Genomic DNA, 24,884 nt, shown 5'->3' with positions numbered 1-24,884 from the left:
AAAAACTGTTTTTTTCCAATTAAAATTGTTTATTTTTAAAATATATGATATTTTATTTAATTTTCCTTATCCTATCCATTACTAAACTTGCATTTTTTTTTTACTTTCCCTGAGAAGATGGGCAGGGTCCAGGGAGGCCACTTAAACCCCTGTTAGAGGAAGGAAAGGTTTCTGACTCACTCAGGTGCCTCGTTCCCATACAGAAGTCCAGTCCCTCATCCCTGTATTCTTTGCAAGGGGATTTTGGCTTTGGATTCTGAAGCTATTGCTTGATCTCAGATCACAGACACTGAGGGGGTCTATATCTGTTTCAGGAGGCTGAGTTTCAAATCTCAGGTCCGCACAGCAAAAGAAAGGACTTTGAGTAGCAGGAGTGAACATAGTCTTGCCGGTTTCAATTTAAACTAAGTGTAGGAATTCATTTGTGTCACTTGGATGCCAGACATTGACTTGCTTACTTTGTCTTAAAGACTGGTTGAAGGACTTCCCTGGCGGCCCAGTGAGTAAGACTCTGCACCTCCAATGCAGGGGGCGTGGATTCGATCCCTGGTAGGGAAGCTAAGATCCCACAAGCTGCGCGGCTCGGCCCAAAAAAAAAAAAAAAAAGACTGGTTGAGTTTCTAGAAAGAAACAAAATCCCCCTAATTCCAGGGACCACAGATCACCCATGTAAGCTTAGCCATAACCTCGGCCAGGGAGGGCCGCATGCCATTCTTAACCCAGAACCCTGGGGAATAACTAGGTGATGAGAGCATTCTCTATCTGGGGAAAGCGTGGAACTGCCTAAATATAAATCGGGAGTGAAAAATAATTAAACTTAGTTTTCCTCGTGGACAGTATTCTCAAAATCAGGTATAGAGGCAATACATTAAAATGTTTCTCTAAGGTGCCTATGAATAAAATGAGAAATGAGTGAAGCCTGAAGCTGATTGTATACCAGTAGGTTAGCTTCTTGCTTCATTAGTCGTTAACTATTTCTGTAACGCCAAGTTTAATATGTCAACAAAAATACCACCTTCGGTGACCATCTCCCAAGGCATACAATGGAATTGATACTGTCTTTGAGCACATCTTCTTTTAAAGATATCAAGAATAGAAGTCTGCATTTTAAAAAAATGTGTATCAAGGCAAACAGAAAAGAGAGAAGGTAATTTACCAATGGAAAATGGTTAGTAGAGGCAGTATACTTGAGGCCACTACAGGAAAAAGGGCTTATTTGCCAGCTGGAATAGACTGCACACTGATGTGTGTGTGTGTGTGTGTGTGTGTGTGTGTGTCTCTTTTCTAGCTGTGATTTAAAAAAATAAAAAAATTCTAGCTGTAATTCTCTTCAATTTAGGTCCTGATCAGATACCTCTCAGGGAAGAATTTGAGCAAATTATGCTGAAAGCTATGCAGGAATTTACTCTGAGAGAGAGAGCCCTGCAGATGGGTGGTCAGTGCACGCCTGTGTCACCAGGACAACTCCCCTGGCTGGCTAGATTAATTGCCAGCGTATCTCAAGACTTGGTTCATGTGATTGTGACCCAGAACTCCTTGGCAGAGGGCATTTCAGAGACATTGAGGACTCTCAGTGAAATGAGACACTATCAAAAACTACCAGATTATGTTGTGACAATTTGTGCATCGAAAATCAGAGGAAATGAGTTTTGTGTGGTAGTATTAGGTGAGTAATTTTTTCAATCCATTCATTCAATCATCTGTCCATTTGAATAATACTAATGGGGTGTTTCAGGCATCCATGTAATTAATCTCTGGTCAAGGGCTACAACTTGGGTTCTTCCTCCTAATTTTAACTTTTCCTTTGCTCCTCAGATCAGATTTTTGTAGCCCTTAGTTTGGCTGGTGTCCCTGTCAGCTGGTGTGGGAGCATTATTTCAAAGCACACCCTAGTAACAGATACCCTTGCCTCATGTAACTTCTGTCCTTAAGATGTTTTGGAAATGTTACCACTCTAGCATGTGATAAAGCCATTGCCACAGGTGGTTTAAGCCAGTTAATCATATTTGCCAGGAACTTAGCTCATATATTCACCTCTTCACTAAGAGGATATTTAATGTTATAACATTGACCCTAAAGAAAATGTTCAGAAAGTTGGTATGTTACAAAATGGATTTTTGTTTCTGGTGCTGATTTTCTATCAGGCACCGTCCTGAGTTGCCATTTGGACCAAATTTTGCTTTTCTCCTCTCAGTGAATGGCTCTCACCTCTTCCTAGCAAAGGGGACAAGCCCTCTTGCTTTGACCAAACCCACCTGCCCATCTCTCTGTGATACATATTTCTTTCAAAAAGCTTCATCAGAAAGTGTAACACATTCATTTTCTAATTTTCATTTGTAAAAAAACAACATAAGTTTATATTTTTAAGACTGATATTCATAATAGCCATGCAGACACAATTTTTTAAAGGTTTTTCACATTCCTCCTGAGCCTTTTAAATAGATACATGGTATGTTCTCACCATTACAAACATAAGGTATGTTATTTTTTTCCCTTGATCACCTAACTTTGTATTATAAACTTTTCAAATGAAATTTTGAAACTGTCATTTCAAATGCTGTGTAATTGCCCATCTTTTGATGTGCCATACTTTTCTTAGCCAAGTCCCTCTAGCTACATACTTTAGTTGTGCTTCCAGTTCTTGCTGTTCTAAGTCACTTCCCGGTGAACATTGGTTCACTGGCATGTTGTCTCCCCCTCTGTTCTGCAGGTCAGCATCAGTCCAGAGCTCTGGCAGAGAGCATGCTCACCACAAGTGAGTTTTTGAAAGAAATTAGTTATGAGCTCATCACAGGAAAGGTCAGTTTCCTGGCATCGCATTTCAAAACCACATCGTTAGGTGAGTGGCAGTCAGATTCAGCAACACTGCCGGCCCCTGGCTGCGTGATTTTCTGAATTGAAATCTTAGTGTGAGCTGAGTGTGGAGCTTAAGCTTGCCCGCTGATCTTCCCTCATTTGGAATGGTTTCTCCTAAGCATTTTGTTACTGACACAGCAAAGGGGTCCAGGCACAAGGATGTGAGGCCTCAGCTCAGCCACTGCTTTGTTGTGTGACCTTGGGCAATGCTCTGCCTCCCCAGATCTCAGTTTTCTAATATGTCAAATGGAGATATAATGACCCCGTCCTGCCTGCTCTGAGTATTATAGGGGCTGAGAGAGATTTAGTCTGTGAGAGCATGGAACCTGTAAGCACGATACAAACGAGGGTAGCTCTGGCTACCGAGATCCTGCTACAGGGGTGGCTGAGTGTAAATTCCGACGTGAAAAGTGGGATGACCAACAGATCTTGACGGGAGCCCAGCGTAACTGCCCAACTTGGAGACTGATACAAACATGTCATTCCTTGTGACTCTCTTATCTCCACTTTATTTTGTAATAGGTGATGACCTAGACAAGCTGCTAGAAAAAATGCAACAGAGAAGAGGAGATAGTGTGGTGACCCCTTTCAATGGAGACCTTAATGAATGTGTGTCACCTCAGGAGGCTGCTGCTATGATCCCCACGCAGAACCTGGGTAATGTCACCTCAGGCCGAAAGGAAGAAACTAGTCCTCAGGACAGACATAGAAGCTAAGTCATTCTGAGGGTTTTGAGGTCTTGTCTTCAAGTCACAGACTATGACAGGCCTTTCCTCATTATCTACACGATAAATCTGGCTCAAGTTAAAAATGCCTTACCCTGTGGCCTGGGCCCAACGCCTTTGTTCTTAGTAAATGTCTCCTAGAATTAAAATCAAAGCCAAAGACTTTATTTTAAGCAGTGCCTCTCTCTCTGTTTTTGTTTTTTTGGGGGTAGCGGGGGTCCTTGGTGTACTTTCCTTAACTCCACCAGCTGTGCCCATCACTGTGGGTGCTCATGTAGGGCTTCAAAGAACTACTTCAAAGAATCTAGACTACAGTCTGTGCAGGGCTTCTGGCTCTCTGCTCCCTGCATCTACTCTCCAATGTGTAAAACACACATAATCTCAGGGTTAGTGAGGTCTTCCTGGCAGCTGGAGCAGAAACACTGACGTATCATCTGACCTACAACGAGCTTGCAGAATGCCAAGGCGGACGGTGGGACCAGGGGTGAGGAGTTCAATCGCTAGATTGGATTCCTTTAGGTTCAAATCCTTCCCCAGTTCCCTGTTTGATAGGGACAATATAAGAAAGGACAGAACAGAGAACGGGAGAAGGATGGATACGAAGCAGGTCCATACAAGTGGATGCTGACAGCCTTTTGGCTTCCACTTGATGGGAATGCACCCTTTATGCATTAGGATGACCTCAGCAGGAAAAGTAGCATGGCTTGCCATCAGCTCAGGCGTAAAAACGAATTCAAAGGCAAAAGTTTTTGACTTCTGGACATTGCATGACAATAAAGTGATCATCCAGATGATCTGAAATGTGTTATGTGAACAAAGTTAAAATTTTGAAATTCTCAGATGCCCACGTTCATATCCTTGATTCCCTGTTTAAGAAACATTGCTCGGGAATTCCCTGGTACCCTGGGTTCAATCCCTGGTCAGGGAATTAAGATCCCGCAAGCTATGTGGCCAAAAAAAAAAAAAAAAAAGCTTAAAATAATAATAAATGAGAGATCTTGGTGGTTAGAAAAAAAAAAAGAAAAAGAAAAGAAACATTGCTTAAAGATATTTTTAGGTTTCCAACTTCAAAATTTGTTAAGTTCAATTCTACAAAGTTATGCCATTCCCTGTGTTACTCCCCATTCATCTAACCCACAAAATGAAAGAAACAACAGCCTAACTATCCAAAGACAGATTTTTATTTTGATTGGTAATCTTTGTGGGTCAAAAACTATTTGGGCTATTATTAAAAGTTGCAGTTTGGGGCTTTTCTAGTAGGTTCTCTCAGCCAGTAGGGAGACCCAACCTGTATAAATCTCCACTCACTGTCAGGGTTCCATGGTGGCTGGGGTCCCATGACTACCGTCTTTGCCTGGGAAGTATTGCAGCTTATTTTAGAAAACATTCATTAGCACAGGTTAATTGGGCCCTTGTGTGTTCCAGTCAGACTTCCACATGTGTTCCTGATAAAAAGCAGCCCTTTCAAGAAGCATTAAATGTTTCTGCTCAGGTGTTTAGCTGACTAAGCCTGTCTCTCATTATGTGTGTGTGTGCATGCACGCATGTGTAAGAGAGATTGATCGCTTGACTATAACTTGTAATAAAAAGCTACTGGCTTGTTTAGAGTATCTGGGCAATGTTTTTCTAATACGTCACCTATTGAGCAGCCAGCTGGCCATGTCATGGGTCAGGTCTCTTCAGATAGTACAGGCATCAGCATGGGAGTTGACCACAGTCACCCAGACCTGCTAGGTCACAAGCACTGGCAAAGTGGAGTCAAGTGGGAAGAAAGGTGAAGTTAGTGTCATGGGGAGGAGAATTTCAAGCCATGTTACAACTGACTTGCTGGAGAGGAAATGTTTACTGCAGTGCCATCCAGAAAAGCTCAGAGGAACTCAGCATGATTATGGTTATGGCATTAGCTCTGAACTGGGTCTGGGCTCAGGCACCTGACCTGTGCTGATAGTCCTAAAGAAACCAAGAAACTCTTCCCCTTTCCAGAGATGAGTCCTGGCTCCTGCTGCAAGAGTGCGGTCTGTCCCCCCATTTCTGGGCAGGGGAGGGGTGCTGAGTTCATGCCTTGTGAGACAATTGATATTAAAATAATACATTTGTAAAACTACTACATTCACTCTTGAGCACATCCTTTCAGCCAAGTTGTCAGGGAAAAGTGGGCAAATCTATTAAAAGTCAATAGAGTGAGGATAGAAAGTGAGGATTCTTGGTGATAGAGCATCACTCTACCCTATGTGTATTATTCGTCCCTATATGGATTCATAGAGGCCATCACAGAAGTGAATTAATCTTGTTCTTATGACTTTTTTAAATTTTAGATTTAGATAATGAACCCTTCCAGATTTATCAACCGCAGCTTACAGTTGCCAGAAAACTCTTGTCCCAGGTGTGTGCTATAGCAGACAGCGGCAGCCAGAGCCTGGACCTCGGCCACTTCAGCAAAGTGGACTTCATCATCATTGTCCCGAGATCAGAGGTTCTGGTCCAGCAAACGCTTCAACGGATTCGACAATCAGGTAAGATGGAACTTTCAAAGAGGGCCCTACCTAGATCCAGCCTTAGATTCCCTCTGCCTCTTTCTTTGGCTTAATCCAAACATTTTTAGGGCACTTCCATCCTTTTTTACAGTAATAAATATCACAGGAGTACTTTAAATATTACTTCAAATTTATCTGTGAGTATTTCCTCAAAGTACTCTGACCTTTTCCCTCCTAGGTCAACGGTAAATTGCTGTGCATGTTTGCCTGATTCTATTAAGTCTGTGATGTCATCAGTGGATTAGAAACTGGCCACTCATTCATGAAGGGAAATTTCCTCAAGGCAAAGATAGCCCTGCCTGGGATGACGGGGTCTGTGCCACCTGAAGTCCTTCTGTGGCTCAGTGAGTCATTCTCATAGGAGGATACTTATACCTTTTGCACACTGCCAGCAGATTTTCAGCCTAGAAACCAGAACCCCATCCCCTGTGTCAGCAATGAGAAACCTCATTAAAAAAAATTCAAAGTTAGAATTTCTCCTAATGACCTTAAGAGAATAAGTAGAGAGGAAAAAAATTTTTTTCCAGAAAATGTGAAAAGGTAGGGAGCAAATATTTTAGAAGTCTGTGGTAAATAACATCCCTCTCAAACATAAAAGTTGCTTAGAATTACAAGAAGCAATAAGGAATTTAGAAAATTGAGACTGCTGAAAATGCCTGCCTTTGTAAACTAGGTTTGAAAAAGAAATTATAAATGTGAAGTTGCTTCTGAGTACCTTAGCTGGGGGAAAACACACATACACACACACACACACACACACACACACACACACACACACACAGATTTTAACTGGAGGATAAATCTTTTTGCCACAGTAAAAAAATTTATTTTCAGTATATTCGAAAACAGGAAGCAGAAAACTTCAGAAGAGCTTAAAATACAGTTTATGTGTTCCACACCTGTCATTCAGTGCTCCTTAAACTTTAGGGTGCATGCAGATCACTGGGAATCTTGTTAAAATGCAGATTCCCCTTCAGTAGGTCTGGGTGGGCTCCAGATTCTGCATTTCCAACAAGCTCCCAGGGGCTACCTGGGCGGCTGGTCAGAGGACCACTCTTTGATTAGCACAGCTCTACAAAAAATCTTTCGTTCTAAGTTCCATGGGCCAGATGAGCTGAATAACAAAAGGCTTTTCCCTCTTTAACATCTCTTAGTGGCTGTGACTGAGACATGTAAAGTCTTTCCATGCCTTGTCGAGACCCAAGTGCCTGGTTAACAGTGCAACCTGCGTTTTAGCCTCTAAAATTTTGAATGACAAGTTACAAAATGGCCTGTTAGAAATATTGACTTATAGGTGAATTAGCCAGAGACGGTCAAATGCCTTCTCTCACAGCTCTCCCAGAAACCGGAGTGAGTTCTAGACATCCTCAGCTACTGGCCATTCGTCATTTTCTTTCCGCCCCCCTCCACTGAGGGAAATGGAGGGGCTTTCGTCACACCAGGCATTAACCAGATTTTTGCTACTTCTTGTGGATTTTCCACTTCATTACTAAGGAGGGAGCACCTTCTCTTGTAGGTTTTTTACTTGTACCAAAGGGCATTTATGGCCTTCCTGAGTTTGTGATCTGATATCCCAGTCATACTCCAGCCAAGTCATCTTAGCACCTGTTTCAAGGGGTGAAATCATCCATGGGCAAGTGGTTATTCTCTCCCCAGAGCCTTTTCCTCAAATAACCTCTTGATGACCTGTATTTTCACCTTTCTTAATCAATGCAAGACCCTAAATAAAACCCTGCATTTTTGACAGATAGAGAAACTCTATTGGTCCTTCCTTTTCCCTTCTCAACGCCCTCAGATTTTTCCAAAGTGAGTATTTTGAGATCATCATTCCTTAGAAAGGACTGGTATTTGACTAGTTACATAAGCTTAGAATCCAAGAAAATCAGTGTTACAGAGAGATTCAGAAAATTCAAGGCAAAGCATATTTTTAAAATTATTCACATCTGGCCTTGGCATACATACTGAAAATTTTTGCTGCAAAAACAATCACTTCTATATATTTTTAAATAACTGTATTCATTTTTATTATAGAAAAAACCAGAATTGTGGTTTTCTTTATTTTGAAAAATAAAAGAAAGTAGGAAGTTTTAAACACTTATAATCCCACCACTCAAGGATAATCACTGTTAAAATGACTTAATACCTAGTGTTCCAGGCTCTCTTCTCTGCCTATGTCTGATATTATAGCAGGCACATTTTTCCACATCATTAAGCTTTTGTAAGCATCATTCGTAATGAATGTATATGATATTCCATATCATAACAACACCAAAATTTATTTGCTTTTTTTATTTGAATACCTTTGTATTTTTGGAACACATAACAGTTGATAGAACCCGAAGGACCAGAAGCATTTTAAGGTGTAAAGAGATTGTCCAGAGCAGAGATTCTCCACTAAAACAACTCTTGAAAGTCATTGCTATGAAAGCACAGAGGATTCTCAAGAAGTCATCTGACTCAGTTTCCTCATATTTTGCCATGTGAATCAAGGAGAGCTACATTTGCCTAAGGTCCAGAGGGCAGTGCTTTGGGGACAAGGGCTGTTTTCTCATCTCTGTGTGCCTGGTGCCTCATTTCTGCCTCTCCTGGGCCTGGCACCAGTAGGGGCTCAACTACGGGTTTGGGTTCGAAGGGAGAGCTGGAGCTGGAGGGAGGAAGGGGAGGGATGGGCCGAGGGAACACCAGTGTCCAAGTGCTTTGCTCTCTGGTTCCATTTGCCTTTCCCTAAAGGAAGCATTTCAGCAGCCAGCCTGCCAGGAAAAGCACCAGGCAGGGAGAAGCAGCCAGGACATGCAGAAAGGCCACATCCTTGGCAGCCCTTGTGTGGCTGAAAGAAAAAGTTGAAAATAGAAACCATCACGTTGTTGCAGACTCAGCACTAAGGTGAAGCATTTGATACCTTAACTTACTTTCTAACTAAGGAAGGGAGGCAGGGAGGAAAAGAAGACAAAAGAAAACATTACAGAAAGAATTGGAAGGTAAAAAAAGAGAAATGAAATGGGTTAAACATTTTTAAGTTTGCCCCAGATGGACTTGTAAATGCTGCAGTGATCAGTGGAGAAGCAACATAAGGAATTTTTAGACGATAGGAAATTCTTTTGTTTTAGTGTCATTTTTTTTACAGACTGATGTTGTAGCATAGTTCTTCTAATTCAAGAAGCTCCAAATTCTGTAAATTAGAATACTAGGTTATCAAAATGCGATCAAAATGCAAGCCACTTTCAACTCAACATGAGTAGGATGAAAACAGGAAGGATTAATAACTGTCCATATTTTCCTCCTTCCTGCTTTTAAAATTGTATCCGTGGGAGCCCCCAGCAAATGGGAGCAGATCTAGGAGTGTCCAGTCAAGGAAGTTTTATCATGCTCAGGGGAATGACATAAATTTGACACCTCAATTACATGCCTGATCATAAAAGAACCAGAGAGACAGTTTCGTCTGCTGATATGTAGATAGGTTTTAAGGCAGTGGTAGGGATTAGGAGGGGAGGAGAAGAGATAAAGGAAGGCAATTTCACTTTCTAAAATGTATTTTCTTGGTCTCATCAACCTTATATCTCCTTGTTAGTCAGCAGAAAATGTAAGCAGAAAAAAGGAAGTGAGAAAGGCAGCAGGGAATGGGATCCCAGGGAAGAAAGTACTAGGAAAGCACTCTGCCCTGAGGTGGAGTAGGGAAACACCAGAGATTCCTCTGTACAAATATAACTGAACAAGTACCTAACGTTAGCATCCGTGAAGTCAGTTTCCAACCAAGTAGTAGCTGCCCAGTGCCCACCCCTAGTTTATAGACAGCGTTGGCACCTGCCTCACAGCCATCACCTCCCATCCAAGTGGATGACCCCACCAAATCCTAGCTTCTCTACATTAAGCTCTCATCCGCAAACACCTTTACCTCTACTGCCCCTCAGTCGCCTGCTCCCGAGTCATATCCCAGATGCTGCTGGATCCTGGAATTGTAAATTCTAACAACCCCAACACCAGACTACAGACTTCTTTGCAACATACACTGTGTGGGGAAAAAAAATCAACCTTTCCGATTGATGCCTCATAAATTCTTTCTGGTTCTTTAGTTGGCTCTCTCTCCCGCTTTCCACAGTGACTGGCTCTTGCAGACTCCGTTTCACTCACAGTTCTGACCTCATTCTTCTCTTAGCAAAGGACCATGCCGCTTGTCTCTCCCCTCCCCCACCCCCAAAGGAGGAAAACTTCAGATAAAAACTTCCTTCCAAATCTGGAAACCTACCTGCATATACACCCATCATTCCCACTTCCTTCCTGATCAGTGAAGAGCTGCCCTCCTCTGTGTAAGCCTGATTCTCCCACCTTGCTCTGGAGGCCGTGCTCTCCTCATTCTCATGGACCTCACACTCTGATGATCTCTTCTCTCATTGTCACCTTCCATTTCCTTCCCTCCTGGAGCTCCTTCCACCAGTTTTAACCTGCCCCACTCTCTCTGAGACAAAACAAGCCTCTGTTATCCTACCTAACCCTCCAGTTCGTCCTCCTCGGCTTAAGTGACAAACTTACTGAGACAGTTGTCTGTTGTCATCTTCATTTTCTCATCTCCCGGTCACTCAACACCTTGCAAACTGGCCTCCACTCCCCACTGCCACGCTTGTAGGACTCTCACCAATGTCACCAATGACCTTTTCTGTCCTTATCTGGACTCCTGACAGCACAGGTGCCCTCCATTCCTTCCTTTAAGCACTGCAGTGCCTTTGGCTTCCAAGACACATCCTTTCCCAGCCTTCCTTCTACAAGTCATGCTCCAGTGCTACTGTGTACCCTGTGGTGCTCCAGCCTGACACTCAAGACTGCATAGTGGCTGTGTGTTGATTAATGATCTTTCTCTTCAGCTAGAAAGCAAATATTCAGGGTATAGGTCTGTCTTGTCTATGGCACAGGAGACACTTAATAAATGTGTTGAACTGAAGTTTTGTAACATTCTGTTGAATGTTGTTGAACAAACAACAATTTTGTTGAACAAAATTCTGTTGTTTTAAGTTAAAATCTATTTTAAGAAGAAGACATAGGGAATTCCCTGGTGGTCCAGTGGTTAGGACTTGGTGCCTTCACTGCCGTGGCCTGGGTTCAATCCCTGTTTGGGGAACTAAGATCCCACAAGCCGTGTGGCACAGCTGAAATAAATAAATAAATAAGAGGAAGACATAGAAGTAATTAATATTTAAGATGTGGCAGTCCTGTGGCAAAAACAAATTCAGTCAATAAAACCATGTTTCGCAAACCTACTTTGGCCAAGAGTAAAGCCCTTAACATGGGTATGTATCAGGTGTATCTGTCAGTTCACACAGGGCTCTGAAGTTGTATCTGTGTATTCAGAATGCTCTTCTTATGCAGATCTAGTGCTGCTTCCCTCCTTGACCCAAACAAACAGCATAGTCATATACACCCACACAGAGAAGTCTCACCAAACCCAAATCAGAGAATTCTCTCCCACCGGGAGGACAGAAGGGAGCCAGCCAGGCCACCAGAAAACAGTGGGACCACCAGTGCAATGGGCACCGAAAGCAATTACCTGGAATTTTAACCAGCTGTTTCAGTTCCCAGGTTATATATTTATTTTTCTTTTACTGATATACAGAATTTATTAAGCTTTTCACATGTAATAGAGCATAGTTTCAGTTGCATCTGAAGTGCTAACAAAAGCTCCAGCAATCAAGAATGGCAGCATGTTATCAATATTTTATAACAATCAACACTTGTAGCTTTTCAGATTTGGATAAAATCATTTATCCCAAAGTAAATCTAGTCATGCTTTTAAAAAATGCTTTAGGTCACTCCAAGCTTGGCAATTAACATTTGGCTTAAACAATAATAAAACAATCACAACTTGATAAATAACAAATACAACATTGTAGGCCATAACCATACACAGCATAAGGAAAAGATAGTGGTGATGAGTAAGTAGCCATTAGCATTAATAGAGTACCTTGGCCTCCATGCAGATACTTCCAGAGGCTTTGGTTCATTCAGCCCTGACACTCAGTTTTCAAAGCAGGGGGCAATATCTACAGTATCATTTTGTAATTTCTAACACACTGAAAACAAGTAAGTAGAAAATGATGAGTTGATTTTTATTAATGTATTAAATCCTCAGGAGTTATCACCAACCCCTTAGTATAAAATTTTTTCAAGTTATATTAGTCATATAACTTGGTGTGCTACTTACTGTAAATGCTGCTAAATGAATTAAATGAAGACAACAATGTTTCCCCTAATGTGATTGATTTTAGCACTTTTCAGCTACCTAGATCTAAAAAACTTTCAGGCTTTTGAACTGAACATTTGCAGAGACTGTTCATATTTCAACATATTGATAATACGATATGCTTGATTCAGAACGTTAACTTGCAATTTACTCCAAAACTAAAATTTTAATCTGGTGAAAAATAAGTAGCTATAAGTGGCATAATAACCATGATGCATAATAACCATGACACTGAAATGGTTACTGTCACAGATGGTGATAAACAAGGATGTGAGGGCTCCACTCTCAAGTCACCTAGGATTTTGAATTACTGTCTGTACATATTGTCACTTACAAAACTATAACCAATTGAATATTTAGTCTGGTGTCTTCAAACACCCAAGATATAAGATACCAAAACAATATCTATTCAAAATATTTTTTGTAGCTGGTAGTTCTTCCCTTGGAGGTAAAGAACATTTTGCCAAAACTTTTAATAACCAGGATACAGAAAATTTTAAAGAGCAATCTTATGTAGGAATCAAATATACAGAGATTCAACGAGGAAAAAAGAAAATTGTATAGAAGACAAAGATCAAACTGGTATCCCAGATCCAGAGCAAATTTTGTAAAGTAGGAAAGCAATTATGATAACCCACAGCTTCTTAGGTCATTCTAGTGAGGATCTCCAGGTACTGTATGTGTTTTTATAATGATATTTCCTAAATAAAGGGCCTTAAATGCACATGAAAGGGTGTCTCCCAGGAATAGAGGTTAAGATATTTTTACGTTGTTCAACCCACAAACTATTTGGTCAAAGGAATATGTAAAGCTCCACAAAGGCACATCTGGTGGAAATTCATGGCAATGAATGTTGACAAGATGTGCTTGGATCTTGCTTGCAGCATCTGGCAGTGAGTAGCAGAACAAAGGTGGAATCTCACAGGCTCTCCTGTGTCTCTTCTGGAAGAGGCTCCGTGGTGGTGGAACTAGCGTTTGCAGTCGAATTCAAGAATTCTCCAAAATCACCACCAGCAGGCTTGGTTCCCCCTACTTTAGACTTTAAGTTTTCAACCCTTTCCTCAAATTATTTGAAAGTTGGGGAGTTTTTTACATCTTCCAGCTTTTTGGTGATGACTGATCCAACAGATGAAAAAGAAGCTGAAGCCTTGTGTCCAGCCTGAGATAAGGTTTCAGAGGTCTTCTTGTACGCAGACGTGGCTGTCACATCTTGCCACCCTTTGACAATGTTCTGTTTTAGTTTCTGTAGTGAATTGATCCCAAGTTTCCGCTTGATCTCTGTTAGGTGCTTCTCTTTTGCTGCTAACACTTGAGACAGAGTCTGGATTTCTTCTTCTACCTTAGCAAGTTCTCTTCTTAGCTCTTCTCACTCCTCCTCTGATAGGGTCTCAGTGGCACTGATAGTGGCAGCAACATCTCCTTCCTCGGGCACTGGGTCTGTTCTCAGTAGACCTTGCTCGCCGCGATCCATGTCTCCCGCCCACCAGCAGCAAGTCCTCGCTTGGCCTGCCCGCCCGCCGCGCTCCTCCTGTCCTCCTCCCAGGTTATTTGCTGAGAAGAGATAGCCAGGGTGAAGGAATGTCCATTGTTATAAGACTTAAAAATTCAGCATGCTCTAATGATTTAATATTTTCTGGATTTTCATTTCCTTTTTTAAAAAACAACAATAGCAATTGATTATTTATATTCTACTTTTTTGTAATAGGGATCTGAAGACATATCAGTAAAAGCAGTTATAACAAACCCATAAAATCAGCCAAAAATTAAAAAATAAACATGATTTTCATTTCCTTTTAAGCATTAGAATATTTTTGCATACCAAAACTTCAGAGAAATTAATTCGATCCCAAGGGAAGATGAACAGCTAAAACCGAGAGTAGTTTTATTTTTCTTTAGGATGTCTTCTTGACAGGAAGAGGAAGAAATAAAAATTAGAAATAAAAAATTTAGAAGTAAAATTCTTTATTAAAAAACATCAAGAGATAATAACATTCAAGCCAGACCACGTTGTTCTCTCCAAATAAGTAAGCGTACCGTGGGGCATTGAGGTGAACCCTGGGTCATTTTTACTGATACCTGGACATTTTAGATTTCCCTGATTATTATTGGTTTAACCTGATACTCAGGCTGATTAGCTCCTTCTAGTGATGGGTTCTGGCCGCTCATTCAGACTTTTCACCTCTATGGCTTTGACACTGGTGCTCACAAGATATTGTGGACTTGGTGCCTGTGTTCTTGGTTTTATTCCCCTTCAAGACCCTTAGATGGTTGAAAAATTGCTGTTTCCCCTTTAAAGTTTTGTGAGGAATGCTGGTACACATGTGCTGGTACACATGTACAAGAGTTTTTCTGAGAGAAGAATTGTTGGGGCATAGGTTATGTACACTTTCAACCTTACTAAATAATGCTAATTTTTTCCCAAGGTGGTTGGTTATATTTACATTCCCACTAGCGATGTATGTGTTTCAGTTGCAAATGTTTGATATGGTCATGCTTATTTTTAAGTTTTTTTAATTTTTAAATAATTTTATATCTTCAGAAAAGTCACAGAAACAGTACAAGAGATCCAAACATGACATTTAAAAATAATTCCATTCTCCAATAAACATGTTAAAAAAAAAAAAGAAAATTATCACAATATGCTGGCTGAAAAAACATCCATTTATAATAGCATCAAAAGGAATAAAATACTTAGGCATATATTTGATGAAAGAAGTGTAAAACTTATACTCTGAAAACTAGAAAACGTTGTTGAAAGAAATTTAAAAAGACCTAAATAAATATAAAGATAGTCTACATTCATGAATTGGAAGACATTAATTTTTTTTTAATAAGAGGCTCTTTTTTTTAAAATTAATTAATTTATTTATTTATGGCTGTGTTGGGTCTTCGTTTCTGTGCGAGGGCTTTCTCTAGTTGTGGCAAGCGGGGGCCACTCTTCATCGCGGTGCGCAGGCCCCTCACTATCGCGGCCTCTCTTGTTGCAGAGCACAGGCTCCAGACGCGCAGGCTCAGTAATTGTGGCTCACGGGCCCAGTTGCTCCGCGGCATGTGGGATCCTCCCAGACCAGGGCTCAAACCCGTGTTCCCTGCATTGGCAGGCAGATTCTCAACCACTGCGCCACCAGGGAAGCCCAACATTAATATTTTTAAGATGGCAATATTCCGCAAATTGATCTCAGATTCAATGCATTCCCTATCAAAAGCCCAGCTGACTTCTTTGCATAAATTAACAAGCTGATCCTAAAATTCATGTGGAAATTCAAGGGACCCAGAATACCCAAAACAATATTTAAAAAGAAGAACAAAGTTGGAAGACTCTCACTGCCCCATTTTAAAACTTAATACGAAGCTACAGCATTTAGACATTGTGGTACTGGCATAAAGATGACATGTAAATCAATGGGATAGAATTGAGAGAGTCCAGAGGTAAACCCTGCTATTTATGGTCAACTGAATTTTGGCTAGGGTGCCAAGTCCATTCAATGGGGAAAGTAATCTTTTCAACAAATGGTGCTGGGGCAACTTGATATCCACATGTGAAAGAATGAAGTTGGACCTTTACCTCACAAGCAAAAAGTAACTTAAAACAGATCAAAGACCTAAATGTAAGACCTAAAACAATAAAATTCTTAGAAGAAAACATAGGTGTAAATCTTCGTGACTTTGGATCAAGCAGTGATTTCTTAGATACGATTCCAAGAGCACCACCACCACCACCACCAACAAAAACAGATAAACTGGACACCATCAAGATTAAAAACATTTGTGCTTCAAAGGACACCATCAAGAAAATGAAAACCCACAGAATGAGAGAAATTATTTGCAAATCATATGTCTGATAAGAGACTTCTATCTATAATATTTAAAGACCTATTATAACTCAATAATAAAAAGACAAATAGCCTAATTAAGATATGGGTAAAGGATCTGAATGGGCACACATCCAAAGAAGATATACAGATGACCAAAGAGCACATGAAAAGATGCTCAACACCATTAGGCAGTTGGAGAAATGAAAATCAAAACCACAATGAATACTACTTCATGCCCATGAGGATTGCTATAAGCAAAAAGAGAGACAATAACAAGTAATATGTAGAGAAACTGGAAGTTCATACACTGCTGGTGGGAATGTAAATAGTTTAGCTACTTTAGAAAACAGTCTAGCAGCTCTTCAAATGGTTAAACAAAGAGTTACCATATGATCCAGCCATTCTACTCCTAGATATGAAATGAGAGAGAAGTGAAAATATAGGTCCACACAAAAAACCTGTACACAAAAGTTTACAGCAGCATTATTCATAATAACCAAAAAGTGGAAACAGTTCAAATGTCTATCATGCCCATAATGAATGGATATATAAAATGTGGTAAACTATACAATGGAATATTACTCAGCAATAAAAAGAAATGAAGTATTGATGAATGCTAAAACATGGATGAAACTTGAAAACGGTATTCCAAGTGAAAGAAGCCAGTCACACAAGATCAGATATTGTTATGATTCTGTTTACATTAAATGTCCAGAGCAAGCAGACCTATAGAGAAAGAAAATATATTGGTAATTGCCTAGGGCTGGAGGACTGAGGGGGGAATTGAGGGATGATGGTTAAAGGGTCTGGGGTTTCATGAAAATGTTCTAAAATTGCTTGTAGTGATTGTTGTACAACTCTGTGAATTTACTAGAAGCTATTGAATTGCACATTTTATATGGGTGAAATGTATGTGGACTATATATTAATAAAGCTGTTAAAAAATAGGGAGTTCACATAAACCCTTCACCAGCTTTTCTTAAAGATGAGAATTTATATAACCATAGTACCGTGATCAAAGCAGGAAATCAATTCTGGAACAAAACTATTAACCAACTAAAGACCTCACTAGTTTTCCCTTAATGTCATTTTTCATTCCAGGATTCAATCCAGGATCAAACATTGCATTCAGTTCTTTTGTCCTCTTAGTCTCCTGCAACCTGGGACATGTCTTCAATTTTACCTTGTTTTTCATGGCCTTAACTGCTATCTCCAATTCCATATGAACAGTGCAAGGTTCCTTTTAGTCCTTCCCCATTTCTCTATTTGTAACTTTTTTCTCTGACAGGGAGAAACCTGATTCTTGTTATCTACAATGTACATATTCACTGCTTTGATTTTTTTTCCTAGAAGTTACACAATTGCTAACACACACCCCTGTGAGAAAACAGATTGCCAGCTAAAGTGTTGCCGTACAATTCGTTTGGTCTTTAGCCTTATGGTTTCCAGCCAAAACACTGATTTGTTTTACTGAGGTTTGCTCTTTTCATGCTCACCCCCCCTCAGTGTGGTTATGTTAGGTTTCATTTGTTACCATTTGGATTCCATGTTGCCTGCCTCTCCTCCCATCCAACCCCCCATGCCCCACTCCATTCTTTTTTTTTTTTTTAATATTTATTTATTTATTTATTTGGCTGCGCCGGGTCTTAGTTGTGGCACGCAGGATCTTTGTTGAGGCATATGGGATCTAGTTCCCTGACCAGGGATCGAACCCCGGGCTCCCTGCATTGGTGGTACAGGGTCTTAACCGCTGGACCACCAAGGAAGTCCCCCCACTCCATTCCTTTTTTTTTTTAATTTATTTTTGGCTGCATTGGGTCTTCATTGCTGCGCGTGGGCTTTCTCTAGTTGTGGCAAGTGGGGGCCACTCTTCATCGCGGTGCGCGGGCCCCTCACTATCGCGGCCTCTCTTGTTGTGGAGCACAGGCTCCAGACGCGCAGGCTCAGCAATTGTGGCTCACGGGCCCAGTTGCTCCGCGGCATGTGGGATCTTCCCAGACCAGGGCTCGAACCCGTGTCCCCTGCATTGGCAGGCAGACTCTCAACCACTGCGCCACCAGGGAAGTCCCCCCCACCCCCACCCCCACCCCCACCCCCCCACTCCATTCTTGATTAACTTTGTTCTATGGTTCTAAGAGCCAAAGCTTTACAAAACGGTATATTCAGAGAAGTATCTCTCCCTCATACCTACTCATTCCCATTCTCCCTTCTTTACACCCCTTTCCCACCACCCCCCTACTGGTAACCAATCTCTTTAGGTTGTGGTTTATCCTTCTTGGATTTGTTTTGCAGAAATGAGATACATAAGTATTTTCTTTCATCCACTTCTTTCTTACAATTATCTTGTTTTTTAAAATTTGTATTAATGTGGTATTATTCCATTTTATTATGGTTTTTATTTGTATTTCCCTTATTATTAATGAGGCTGAACATCTTTTCAGATGTTTATTGGCCATTTGGGTTTCTTCTAGGAAATGCCTGCTAAAGTTTTTTTTTTTTTTTGCCCATTTTCTCTTGGATTTGTAGGAGTAATTTATGTATTCTGAATACTAATCCTTTTTAGTAATACTAGTTACAGATTTGGAAGGCTCGTCTTTTTATTTATAACATCTTTGATGAATAGACCTTCTTAAGTTTAGTTTATCTATCATTTGGCCTTTTGTGTTTAAGAAATCCTCTATGAGTTGCCACATTCTCCTTTATTGTCTTCTAAAAGTTTTAGAGTTTTGTCTTTTACATTTAAGTTTTTAATCCACCTGAATTTTTTTTTCCTTTTTTTTTTTTTGCATATCAGGTAAGATCCAATATAATTTCTTGGTTCTTCAGTGCTGACTGTTGAAGAGCCCATCCTTTACCACTGATCTACATTGCAAGCTTTATCATAAATCTCCGTTTTATATGCATGTGGGTGTGTTTCCAGGGTTTGCTCCATGCCAAAACCACTGTCTTGTTAATACAGCTGTATAATTCTTAGTCTCTGGTAAGGCAGATCTCTCCCACCTTTTCTACTTCAGGGCTGTCTTGACTATTCTTGGTTCTTTGCTCTGCCATATACATTTTTAAACAATTTTAAATTTTAACTATATGTTTATGGTATACTTCTAATTTAAGTCTTCTTTAATGTCATTAATAGTTTCATCATTTTCTCCATAAAGGTCTTATACACCTTTTATAAGGTTTATTCATAGATAATATTTTTTGACGTCATTGTAAAATAGTTTTTTTTAAATACTATTTCCTAACTGTTTGCTGTTGGTATAAAGAAATACAACTAATTTTTATAAATTGATTTTGAATCCATCAACTTAACTAAATTCTTATTAATTTAATTGATTTATTGGTGGATTATTTTATGTTTTCTACCAAGACATATTATTAGTAAATAGTGATAGTTTTGTTTCTTTCTCTCTCTCTTTTTTTAAGTAATTGGTGGTTCCATTTATTTCTAAATATAGTAAGAGCATAAGATATTTTTATTGAGTTGAAATAAAATGCTTGTAATGATGCCATTAACACCTCTTGAAAGAGGCCCTCTGAAGGAAGACACAATATCCATTTTTGTTTTATATTTACTAAGGAGAAGCTGTGAAGGGAGAAAGGAATTAAAATGGAATATTAAATTATATTCTGTTTATATTTTAATATACACTGCATAAGACCACCAGCTTCTATGAAAGGATAAATACTGTATCATTAGACTGGTTGTGGATAGTTTTGTTTATCACTTTACAGTTATAGGTAAAAAAAAGTCAGGATATACAGTTATAAAATGTGAGCTAGGTAGCAGAATATCCATTTAAAAAAAGTAGGAAGGAATGCACAAAAATGTTCACAGTGACTTATTTTGAGTTAAAGAATCATGGATAATTTTTTCTTTTTTAATATATCTCTATACTTTCCAGTTTTCCCAAGATGAGTATCTATCACTTTCATAACCAGGAAAGAAACAAAACTTAAAACTAAAAGCAAGTCTAAAACAAAATGTAAAGGTAAGGATGATATACTAAAAATGCCCCATTAGAAATAAAACAATCAAGTACCTCTGATGTGCCTCCCCCCCACCCAGATATACCACTGCAGAGCCAGCTGGCAGCATAGACTAATATACCATGTTATGTCTAAGAGAATGACCTCTGAGATTCATGGAACTTTGTCTTTCCATTAAGGGCATGTATGGACTTGACCTGTCAAAGGCATACAATTGGTCGGCATTTCATTTGTTTTGAAATGTGATCAACTCAATAAGCCATAAGATGCATTTTTCCTCTTTGTGAATTATTTATGGTCTTATCATATTAAGAGACTCCTAACTCTCACTGCTTATTTCCTAAGGATAAACTTAGGAAATATAGACTAATTTTCAACTGGTTGTACTCTCCCTATTTTACAAATAAGGAAACAGAAACCACCAGAGATTAAGTAGGTCCTCTTTCTGTGCCTCTGCTCACCTCCTCTACACCAGAGGACTTTGTCTCTCATCATGACACGTGTCAAAAATATCCATCTTCTCCATCATAAGCTCCATGAGATTAAGATCTTTGTTTGTCCTGCCCTCCTGTGTATCCCCAGGCTGAACACAATACCTGACATAGTACCTGATATATAATGGATGTTCAGTAAATCTCTATCGAATGTTGAATAAATTTTATAAGCAATCCACGTTCCAAAAAATCAGACTACTTGCCAAATTAAATGTTTGATTAATTGCTTTTGGAAATATTCACAACATCATTTGACTACACGTGGGTGGAAATTGAAAACAATCTCTGAGTAAAGGCTCCTAATGAAAAAAGTTTGAAAGCAAAATTACCTTTCTGTTTACCTTTTCTGGTATAATGAATTTTTCATATGGTAAAACATTTTTCCTATTTTCTTTTATACCATTTAGAGCTATTAGTATTACGGCATCTAGATGCTAATTGCATATAGCTGTTAATTAGTCTGGTTTTATATGAAAAGAAAAACTAGACAAACAAAACTAAGTCAACATAATTCATAAAAGTCTCTTCACTTAACTTGTTTATCTTTTTTAATTTAAATTTTTTCCACACAGTTGGGACTGGTGGATGTGGCTGATATCGGATGTTAAATAGATATCCTTGGAGGACCATATCTAACCCCCAAATGTGACATATCTAACCCTAATCAGTCTTCTGGTTCCTTCTGCTTGGAGGGTCATGGGCTTGAGTCACAAGGCTCTCCTCTCAGAGGGCTGAGTGTCTTGGGCAGGGGAGTGTTGTGCACTCTTGTTTGGGGGCAGTGTTTTTTTCCAGCTTTATTGAGCTATAATTAACATATTGTCTAAGTTTAAGGTATACAGTGTGATGTTTTCATGCATGTATGTATTGTGAAATGTTCACCACAATAAGGTTAGTTAACACACACTTCATCTCACATAATTCACCTCACATAATTGTCACTTTGTCTCTTCATTTTAAAGGAGGATTTGGCGTTTTAATTATCCAACAACAGCTTCATGTGCCTAGAACTATTTTAGATGTTTGTATGTAGAAATAATTTTACTATAGACAGAGATAATGATACAGTACAAGTTTTACAGTTTCTAACATTTTGAGAATATAATTATCTTGAGCAATTCAGTTCATTCTAGTAATTTGGTACATAATCCAACAATCGTTGAGGGCATCCCATACTCTAGGTACTGTGCGACATTGTCACTATATAAAATGAGTAAAATACTACCTAAAAAAGCTCACGATCTAGCGATGTATCTTTGGACATCAGATTTTATTTTCCTTTTTTCTTATATGTGTTTTGTCGCTAAGTTTGGGGTAAGGAAGATTTACACGATTATATCAATTTGGCCAAGAGCTGTAGTCCAAAGCTTCATTTTTTCCAAGTGGCCTATAGTAGCTGTTAGCAGACAAATAGAATTTAATTAGACATAATTAAATTCACATATAAATATAAATTTATATTTCACATATAAATAGAATTTAATTAGACAGAGGTCTCATACATTCAAGCTTCTACTTAACGTATCAGGTCAGTCCCTGTTGTCATTTATATGAAGTATGGGAGGTGGGTGCGGTATTCTAAAGAAAAGGAAACCTGATATTTCCTCCTCAAAACTGTTGTGGGGAATATGGAAATGGAAAGCTATCTGCTCTGTAAATCTCTATATATGGTTAGTACCCAGTATATCAGTACACTGAACTTAATCTCATAGACATGTGTGTAAAAAAGATAAACTCTTTTTTCTTCTTGGCAGGTGTCCTTGTAGACTTGGGTCTGGAGGAAAATGGGACAGCCTATCAGAGAGCAGAGAAATATGTTGTTCGTCTAGACAATGAGATTCAAACCAAGTTTGAAGTTTTTATGAGAAGGGTGAAACAGAACCCGTACACACTGTTTGTGCTAGTTCATGACAACTCCCATGTGGAACTAACGAGGTGATTGCTTCAGAGTGAGCAAATACAATATTTCTTCTACAGCAGTAATGGTCATGTACTAAATAATTTAAAAGGTGGTGATTTGAAAGACCATGGACCCTACCAGTTGGCATCTTCTCATGGTTAACTTATTCCCACCCTTTTCTTGCTTTCTCAACTTTTCTTACCGCTTTAATGTTGATTTTATTTTAACTATACTGTGGGCGAATTTACAAATTCCTGTTAAAATCACGTCTTAAGAGCACTGTGGGACTCAGCTGCTTCAGCGAAAGGGTGGCAACAAGGGGGTTGCGGTGAGTGAGCTCCCAGAAGGGCCATGTGCATTCCCGCCCACCCCCTCTCCTCCTCGTGGTTCTTCTCATTTTCTCCTTTTCCTTGTCCTCTCTTCCTTCCTTTCCTGCTATTTCTCCTCTTCCTTGCCTTTCTCTCTTCCCTCTTCCCTCTAGCAGCAGTGGAGATGCCACTTCAATGATCTGAGAGCAGATCCAAAACCTTCCACAATTTACCTGTTTAAACAAGAGACCATCCTATCTCTTTATGGGCTTATTGATGAAATAACAGTTTGTGTGGTGTGACGGAGTCAGATCAAGTCACAGTACTTATCTAGTAGGGGGGTATCTTTATTCCTATGGATTGAAAAAAGCAAGTAGTTGTTTTTTGTTGTTTTTTTTTAAGGGCAAATAGTTGTCAAGGATTACATATCATGGTTTGTCCTCACCAGGTAGGGGGAGGGAAATTTCAGGCATCATCAAGCATTCATAGATTTTCTTTCCTCAGGACACACTGAGGTTAGGCATCTGGGATTTTTTTAATCTGTGGTAGAAATGTCAGAATTGCAAAAAGACTTGTTCAGAAGCCAGAATGTGTTTGGTACTCCATAATCTGAAGTCCAGAGCCATATGTAGGTGTAAAAAAGATGATCTGGTATAACTTGTTAGATTTGCAAGGAAGGAAGGGAGAGAGGGAGGAAGGAAAGATAAAGAAAAGAAATTTTGCCCACACCTTGTTCAGTTACTGCTCATGATCTATGAGCAGAAATAGCTTACTGACCTTGTATTCCTCATCTTTGAAAGTTTGGGGTAATAGCTCTGAGGGTTACACATTGGATCTCTCTGTATTTAATTCTCATGGGCCTTGAGATTACTTTTTTGAATATATATATATATATATATATATAGAGAGAGAGAGAGAGAGAGAGAGAGAGGGAGAGGGGTGGGGTGGGGTGGGAGAGAGGGAGAGAGAGCGGGATTGGGAGTGGGGAGTTTTGAGGCTGCATGGAAACCTGGTACCTCCACATTGAACGGAACGGAAAATGACTCAAGAGATATGAAAATGTTGGTCGTGGGGAGGAGGCCGGGGGAGTCCTCCCCACAGTCTAGCAGCTTCAAGGGAGGAAGGAGAGTGTGTTAACACAGAGGGGATTCCTTGTAGCTTTGGGGCCTCTCTGGGGGTACAGATCATTGCACAGTTATAAGCATCATATTTTGATGGAGAGCTCCCTCATTCAGGTGGGCTTTCAAACTGAAGCGATCCACCTCAGCTACGGAGTTGGATATCCTTGGCTTGGATAACTGAGTTTACATTTTGAGGTGTATCAGCGACAAACTGAAAAAGGAAAAAAAAAATCCCTGGAATCTGTGTGAAAGGGGTAAGAAGGTGGGTCATCTTTGCCCTTCCAAATCCAATGTTGGTTACTTCTGCTCCTGCCCCCAATTAATAGGAACTAGAAAAATAAGAGCTAAAACATTACCTCCATTTTGATATTCTGATTCTGCATCTAATCAGTTAAATTAGGAGGTTTTAATGTGACTTTCAATATTTCTACAGTGTCATTTCGGGCTCTTTGTCACATGGTGAACCTGGCCATGGATTGGCTGACAGAGTCATTAACTGCAGAGAGGTTCTGGAAGCTTTCAACCTCCTGGTGCTCCAGGTCACCTCCTGCCCATACACTCTGCAGACCCAACAGTCCCGAATCAGCGCCAACAACGAGGTTCACTGGATACAGCTGGACAGCACAGTGAGTCTCTGTTCTACCCTCTGATACACAGTCATGTTCTCAGTTCCCCCGGGGACCAGAATCTTGTAATAAAATATGGTCATGGCAAAAGAGTTCAAGAAACTAACTAACATAATGCTTTCTCTTCTAAAAGTTCCATATAATTACAATTATTATTCACTAAAAACTAGTGAATAGTGTCCTCTATAAATTTGATTCGGTGGTTCTTTTCTGGGCTATCATGCAGATACAAAATTGTCAATCCAGTATTGTTTGTCCTCCTAAAATGTGATGTCATCAGACACCATCATCA

The 24,884-nt window shown here is 39.7% G+C and overlaps 1 protein-coding gene and 1 pseudogene across 19 annotated transcripts in view; one reads left to right on the top strand and one right to left on the bottom strand.

The window, feature by feature from the left end:
• The window catches only part of GREB1L (GREB1 like retinoic acid receptor coactivator), a 263,389-nt gene that overhangs the window by 199,974 nt on the left and 38,531 nt on the right, over nt 1-24,884 (top strand). For all 18 annotated transcript variants that reach the window (XR_014252078.1, XR_014252079.1, XM_082418584.1 and 15 more), the window contains 6 exons: nt 1,340-1,666; nt 2,711-2,839; nt 3,379-3,513; nt 5,897-6,094; nt 22,392-22,572; nt 24,400-24,592. Coding sequence is in view for 16 of the 18 variants with exons in the window: in XM_082418584.1 (XP_082274710.1) it covers nt 1,340-1,666; nt 2,711-2,839; nt 3,379-3,513; nt 5,897-6,094; nt 22,392-22,572; nt 24,400-24,592 (1,163 nt within the window). In the remaining 2 variants the exon portion in view is untranslated. The remainder of the gene's footprint in view (nt 1-1,339; nt 1,667-2,710; nt 2,840-3,378; nt 3,514-5,896; nt 6,095-22,391; nt 22,573-24,399; nt 24,593-24,884) is intronic.
• LOC309640236 (tumor protein D52-like) lies at nt 11,263-14,648 on the bottom strand (annotated as a pseudogene). The gene is made up of 2 exons (XR_014268570.1): nt 13,268-14,648; nt 11,263-12,174 (listed from the first exon to the last, which is right to left on the bottom strand). The product of XR_014268570.1 is annotated as a tumor protein D52-like (transcript).

The sequence above is a fragment of the Balaenoptera physalus genome (genome assembly GCF_965194825.1).
Source record: "Balaenoptera physalus genome assembly, chromosome: 12".
NCBI classification, from domain to species: domain Eukaryota; kingdom Metazoa; phylum Chordata; class Mammalia; order Artiodactyla; family Balaenopteridae; genus Balaenoptera; species Balaenoptera physalus.
Note: the sequence above shows the minus strand (reverse complement) of the source record. Positions and strands in the feature narration are given on the sequence as shown.